At 49.6% G+C, this 7,091-nt stretch overlaps 1 protein-coding gene across 3 annotated transcripts in view; it reads right to left on the reverse strand.

Annotated features, from left to right (window-relative positions):
• The window catches only part of Cc2d2a (coiled-coil and C2 domain containing 2A), a 123,905-nt gene that overhangs the window by 39,007 nt on the left and 77,807 nt on the right, over nt 1-7,091 (reverse strand). For all 3 annotated transcript variants that reach the window (XM_023699587.1, XM_023699596.1, XM_004624556.2), the window contains 4 exons: nt 6,474-6,677; nt 5,072-5,164; nt 4,213-4,304; nt 965-1,132 (listed from right to left, as the gene is read on the reverse strand). In XM_023699587.1, the coding sequence (XP_023555355.1) occupies nt 965-1,132; nt 4,213-4,304; nt 5,072-5,164; nt 6,474-6,677 (557 nt within the window). The remainder of the gene's footprint in view (nt 1-964; nt 1,133-4,212; nt 4,305-5,071; nt 5,165-6,473; nt 6,678-7,091) is intronic.

Here is a 7,091-nt window from a genome sequence, read left to right on the forward strand (position 1 = left end):
GGAGCTTTGAGGCCTGCAGGGGGGATGGGCTGGGGACGGAAGATTCTTGGGCCTCTGCAGACCCTGTGGAGAACCACAGCATCAAGAATGGCTGGTGCCCACAGACGCTCGGTAAGAGGCTGAAGGAACAGTCAGTACAGCAAAACAGGGCAGAATAATTGGATGAGAGAATGGAGTGCTGGAGGATAAAGGAGAAGAACCGAGGAGGAAAGAAAGGGCTGAGGGCTCACATGGCACCTTGTGACCGGGGTGCTCACAGCCTCGACTGAGCCCCTCACTCGCCTCACTTCCGTTACTTCTTTTGCAAAGTGAAGACGGCGGCAGCAGCTGTGAGGCCGACCTGACGCGGTGCGTGTGAGCGCCTCACACGGCCCTGTGTGAGGGCCTGGTAGGCCCTGCTCTCTTCATGGCACTGGGCAGCACCAGGAAAAAGAAGTAATTCTTGATTGTTTTCAATCTCTGTTCTCTGAATGTATGAGCTCAGGCTCTTCTCACCTGCAGGGAGGGCCCCACAGCCCCCTGGGTAGAGAGTGCACTGTAGTGGTCGCAGATGAGAGGGAAGGAGAGCTTGTGTAGCTGCCCGGCTCACGCGGGCTTCTCCAGCCCTTCCTCTGGCTGCAGGGACAGGACTGCGGGTGAGCACCTAGCCCAGCCAGCACCTTCAGCCCCTGTCCTGGGGAGCACTGCTGGGCTGCCCCGCCCTGGCTGTAGGAACACTTTCAACTCAGGAGAAAAAGGAGAGAACTCAGAGGGAAGGAAGCAGGTGGCCCAGCAGAGCCTCAGCAAGGGCATCAGCCCCTGCAGTGTGCCACTGCACAGTCCTCTGTACTCTAGTCTTTCTGGTCCCCATGGCCCTGCTCCTGGAGCGGCTGTCATTTGCAAAGAGTTAGCAGAACCTTGGCTTCAGCAAGATCTCCTGCCCCTGGGGTGAAGCTAGCAGGAGCAGGAGAGGGGGAGGGCTCACCTGGCAGTGGGCTTCCTCACTGGAATGTCATAAGCCCGGCAGATATTCACCAGCAGCTTTATGTCTCCGTCAGACAGGTTCTGGGCTGTCACCTTCTTCCGGCCTTTGCGCCTTGGTCTCAGTGGTCGCTTTTGTTCTGCCAGCTTGAAAAGGCTTAGGCCCCAAATGCTAATGATTGTAAAACTCGATTAGGATTAGGACACCAACAAACTGAAGGCCCCCAAAGCTGGGTGGTGGCTTCCTAGACAGCCCCAGCCACCAGCGACTCCCTGCGGCCTTTGAGAGCGCTGCCTTTCTGAGGCCTTTGGGAGTGCTCTGGCAACTCTGCCAGGGCGCATGCGTTCTCAGCACTTACTTTCTTGGAGGAAGACAGGAAGACAAGCAAGTCTGGCCCTCTGCATCGTGCACCTGAAGCCCCCCCACCCCGTGCTGTCCCACCCCTTGCCTCCCCTCTGCTCCAGCCAGTCCCTCCCTTCCTCCCTCTCTCCCTCCCTCCCTTCCCAGGGAGGGGTAGCATCTTCCCACACCCTCCCTGCATCTTCCTTAATCCCAGCCTGCTCCAAACCCAGGGCGGGGGCTTGGGCTTCTCCCCCTCAGGTTAGATGGAACTGGGTGCAAATCCTGGTTACACTCCAGAGAAGTTCTTTCACCTTGCTAGGTCTCTCTTTCCTGCCTGAAAAATGAGGTCCTTAATACCTTCCTCTGGGTGGATGAGAGGACTGACATTTGACAGATGCCCTTGTAATGGCAAATTTTGGGGTGAGGGCAGTGACGGTGATGCTACGGACTGCTGGAGGAGGAGAAGGAGAGTCCTTCACTGAGATGGCAGGCAATGAAAACCTCCCAGAAATGAGGGCAACCAAGCTGGTGAATGATGGGAGAAATGTCTTTGAAGCAAATCAGTTCTGGCCCGACTAAACAGAAACAGAGGTGACTTCATGTCTGGAAGCTGACACCAGTGACTGCCAATGGCCGCAGAACACGGCCAGCTGTGCTGAGCTGCCATGGGCCGGGGTGCTCCTGGCTCTCTGCTTCCCTGCTGGGAACTGGAATGGGCTCAGCAGTCCAGCCTGGACTCCTTCCAGAGGTGCCCAGCAGCTGAGGAGGCGGGGACTGTGGCTTTCTCTGGGTGCTCAGGAATCCTGGGGGATTTCTAGGTGCAGCGTCTGTTGTTCTGCAGGGTCTGCCGAGGGCAGGTATGTTATAAGCACCTTCGCTGTAGCAGGGAGAGTGCTGCACCTTACCTATAATATATCTAATCCTCACAAGTATACTGTTCACCCCACTTTTCAGACAAAGAAACTGAAGGCTCTGAGAGGTGCCAGGATTTGCTGAGTCATGAAATTTTTTTCTTTACTAAGAAAATAAAGTAGGAGAACTGGGACTCAAACCTGGGCCACTGACTGCGCATGCCCAGGGCAGAGTCACCGGACCAGGATACCTGTCTCCCCTAGCTAGGGGCCTCATAGGCACAGCTCTACACCCCAACACAACAAATCCTTTTTCTTATCGATACCCCTACCCTCAAGGTGACCCCTCTCGGGACCTCAGTGCCCCTGCAGCAGTCGTGGGAGGACCATGTCCCATGGACCATTACATAGAGAGACATCTTAGGTGGAAGCCAAGAACAAACCAAAATTAAAATAAAAGAATGGACATACCCAGAGCCTTCAGAACTTAATGCAGAAAGTAAAGCCGAAAAAAAGAAAAAGGAAGGAAAGAAAGGAAAAACAGCATGAAAAACTGTCATCTGTTCTAAGTGAGCTTTTCTTGACTGAACATTCAATAGCTACACTTTGGGTCTGGAAGAGAAGGCATTCCCCCCATCAATTTATGTGGCTGCCGCCTCTCATCTACACAGGCTGCCATGAATGGAAATAAATTTATTTATGTATTTATGTGTTTATTTATTTATTTACCTATGGCTCCCTCCCAGCTTGATGGTGGAGCAGAAGCACACACACACAAGAAATAGCCTTTTCAGGAGGCCAAGAGATTTGATCACAGAAAAGCCCGGGAATTGATTGGGCCCCTCGAGACCCCCCAATATGGAGTGTTATCTTTTACCTTTTATCCCTCCATCCCTAGCTGAGATCACTGGGGATTATTCTAAATAACAGGACAGCCATCCATCAAATGCTGTCATTTGCCAACTTCCCTGCCAGTCCTCACTTTGCCTGTCCTTTTGCCCCTCCTGGGTGAGCACACGCCCCACCTCTGTGCCTCCAGGTAGTGGTGAAGGGACCAGGCCTCCCTTGGGACCCCAGAACTTTGGCAGGTGAGGACCCAGCTGCCCCCCCTGCAGTCTGATGGGAAGGCTTGCCAGCCTGGCCTTGGAGGCTAGGAAGCAGAGGTGCATGTGCGGGAGGGCAGTGAGCACAGCAAAAGCTGGGTGGCTCCCCTGGCAGCCTGGCAGGTAAGGCAGAAACTCACCAAATAATGTCACCACCACGATGCATTGTTCTGCAGAGTGGTGGGGGGCGGCCCGAGGGGCTGGGAGAGGGTCCGGCCCACGCTGCACCTGGGCTGGGACTGGTCCCGCCGGCGCAGGGTAGCAGGAAACTCTCCGCACACTCACCGGACCTGGGCTAGGACTACGATGCATTGTTCTGGATCCAAATGCATGTGATGGTTTTTACACTACTTGGTATTGTCAATGTATCACGTACAGGTATAAGTTTTATGATAAAGAATTCACAGAACAAATAAATATGTTGAGTGGGAGAAACAGAAGGATTAGCCTGTTTTGTTCAAGTTCTTTGGCGTTCCTGTTTAGGTTACCAAAGATTGATCACCCAAGCTTTCAGGGTAGCTGGCAGTCAGACATTGTGCTGCCCACCACCATCTTCTTAGAGCACTTGAATGTTTTTATTTGTAAAGAGAACTATCTTATTAAGTTTTGGTTGAGTAAAAAGTTTTGTTTGTCTTTTGTGTGTCCCCTCTTCCCTTCCCCTCTCCAAAGTACACTATTCCCTCTGTCTCTGGATATATTCCAAGACCCCCAGTGAATGCCTGAAACCCCAACTCAAACTGAATAACAGATATCTATATTTTTTCCTTAGATGCACAGATCTATAATAAAGTTTAACTTGAAATGAGGCGTATCATGGGATTAACAGCAATAATAAAATAGAACTATAATAAAAGTTACATGAATGTGAAAAAAATCTTGTATGACATCTTTCACTTTATAGAATAAAGATTTTTATAGGAAATAATAATAATGGCTTCATTTGATTATTTCTTACCTGATGTTGGGAACTTCATCTTCTACAACCAGATCAGTGAGAAGAATATGATGTTTTGCAGTTAGAAAACGATTTACTACGGATTCTCTAACCTGGGGAGAGAAATTGGCTTTAGTTAAAGATGTTCTCATTCGTTAAGTGTTATGGTGTACAGCCTGTCTTCCCGTGAGCCTCTGCTCTGCTCTCACCTAAATGTCCCCACCCTTAGTGACTTCTTTGCTGCCCTGGTCTCTTCTTGCACTTTCCTACCCATAGTCTGTAAATTTCCTAAAGGCATGGCTTATATTTTCAGGAGCAGAAGGTAGTCAACTTCCACTGAATGAATGCAGGAGCGATTACAAGAAAGCAGAGCAGGGCTGGCCAAATAATTCAGCAGATTAAAGCCCCTGCAAGCAGGTGCAGGGGCTGGGAGTTTGATCCCTGGGCCTGCCGTGCTGGCCCCAGGGGCCGGGAGTTTGATCCCTGGGCCTGCCGAGCTGGCCCCACCCCTGGGGTGTGCTTAGAAGGCAATTGAGACTGGGCATGGTGGCATATGCCTGTAAAGGGTCTCCAGGGTCTCACTGCATAGATTGGACTCATAGTGATCCTCCTGCTTACAGCCTCCCAAGAGCTGGGGTTACAGGAGCATGCCACCACACCCAGTTTCAGTGGCTGTCTCAGTATGCCCTGGGGGTGGGGCCAACACAGCAGGCCTGGGGATCAAACCCCCAGCCCTTGTGCCTGCTTGCAGGGGCTTTAATCCGCTGAGCTATTTGGCCGGCCCTGAGAGGTGAGGCTTAACATGGCATAGACATTTGCACGAGTACAGAGCTTTCCACCCCCAGCCCGTCCTGGGCCTTCTTTGAAGCCTCCTCCCTACCTGCTGGAGGTACTTGGCCACAACAGCCCGGTGGGTGTCTATGTGATCTCTGGTTTCAATTACACTTTTGTCTCGTAGCCGCTTCTCATAGTCCTAAAATGAAAGGAACATCATAGTTTTAAGATTTTAAAGGGTTCTCTGTGACTCTTCTGGGGAATGGGGAATTATTTATCAAAGTGGCATTTAAGTCACAAATTAGGGTTCTGGAACTCTGGGTCAGGATCAGTTAGTTGAACAGCCTGCCTAGTATATAAATATAGTATTTAAAAGTTAAGATATTCATGCAGGAGGAAATGGAAGCTGCAGAAGAAGCAAAAAGTACTTATATTTCAAGATGCTGAACTCCACAAGCAACTCACCCAAGCACCTGCTTAAGCTCTGTCTCTTCTGTTGTAAGTACAACAATTACAAAACCCATGGAAAGTTCCAGGGAAAGCACTGCTGGGATCACACACTTATCTCCGGTAGCTGTCAGCCCTGTATGTTCCACCCTCCTCCTGTGAAACAGCATAGGCACCCGGGAGCGGCCACGCTCTGCTTTACGCCCAGGCCCCGTGGAAGATGAAAGGCCAGCAGTGGCTTCTAACCCAGGCGCAGAGCTGGAGCTGTTCCCCCAGACTTCTGAGCCTGGAGGGGAGGTCATCTCCGTTTCTACTGGCTAAAGCCACCAACATAAACTTGGGTGATGCTGGTGACTGTGAGACCCGGGGACAAATCCTGTTTGCAAAAGGGGAGAAGGAAGCTGCTATCCCAGAAGCCTGGCCAGGATGGAGAACAGGCTCTGCATCCTGGGCTGAGGCACAGGGGGCCTCCCTTAGTCCCATATCTTCAGATGGTCAGTAGTATTTTGGCATAAAATACCAATAAACTTCCACTGGTGTCTGAAGTTGTGAAAAATTGAGTTCTAATCTCTCAAGATCACAAGTGCAAACCACTGGTTGGTAGGAAGAACCAAGTGACAAAAATATCCCCAAGGAAAGTTTCTGCCTGGGGAGCCGGGGGAGATGGCTCAGTAGAATAAGGGCTTCCCTGGCAAGCTCAAGGGTCTGAGTTCAATCCCTGGGGTTCAAAAAAAAAAAAAAAAAAAAAAGATTCTGCCTGAAAAGAAAATTATTCTGCACGAAAGAGATTAAATATCAAATTCAAGAAAAATGATGGACAGGCTGTGTACACATACACTACAAAAGAAAAACTGAGGAGCCGGGGAGATAGCTCAGTGGAATAAGTGCTTCCCTGGCAAGGCCTGAGTTCAATCCCCAGTTCTGCAAAAAAAAAAAAAAAAAAAAAAAAAGAAAAAAACTGATTTTGATATTGAGAACTTCAGCAAAGTGCACAACCACCTACCAATACAGCACAGGAAGTATTTTATTATTTTATTAATCCCTCTCAGGAAATTTGTTACCTGGAATACTTTTTCCATAATTTCTCGGTCATACGCCGGAATTTGTTTATAGTTTCGGAATTCCGGCACCTCTTGGCTTCTAAGACAAAGAAGCCTGAACCGTTTGGATCTATTTAACTCCTCATTAGTGACAAAGTTAAATTCCTGTTGCAGCTGTTCCAGTCGAAAGAAATCAGGGACATAGGATTCTCCACTGGTAGCAACCTATAAAATTCAGAAAACGCACAACTTCAGACCACAAGCAGACTTCATCCAAAGAAACCCAGAACCTAGCTTTTGGTAATGTTTAACAGTTCTGGATGACAGGGTTGAACACCAAATCTTGCAAGATATTTGTAACACACCAGATAGTGTCATATTCACTTATCAGTTGTAAGAAGTACCATAAATCATTTATCAAAAAACATAAAAATTCCTAGTTCTGCATCTTATGTGCATGGTTCTGTAACAGTGCTATGGGCCAGCCAAATAGCTCAGCAGATGAAAGTGCCTGCAAGCAGGCACAGGGACTGGGGGTTCCCTGAGACAGCGATTGAGACTGGGCATGGTGGCGCACGCCTGTAATCCCAGCTCTTGGGAGGCTGTAAACAGGAGACTCACTATGAGTCCAATCTAGTA

The sequence above is a fragment of the Octodon degus genome, unplaced genomic scaffold (genome assembly GCF_000260255.1).
Source record: "Octodon degus isolate 3935 unplaced genomic scaffold, OctDeg1.0 scaffold00006, whole genome shotgun sequence".
NCBI lineage: Eukaryota > Metazoa > Chordata > Mammalia > Rodentia > Octodontidae > Octodon > Octodon degus.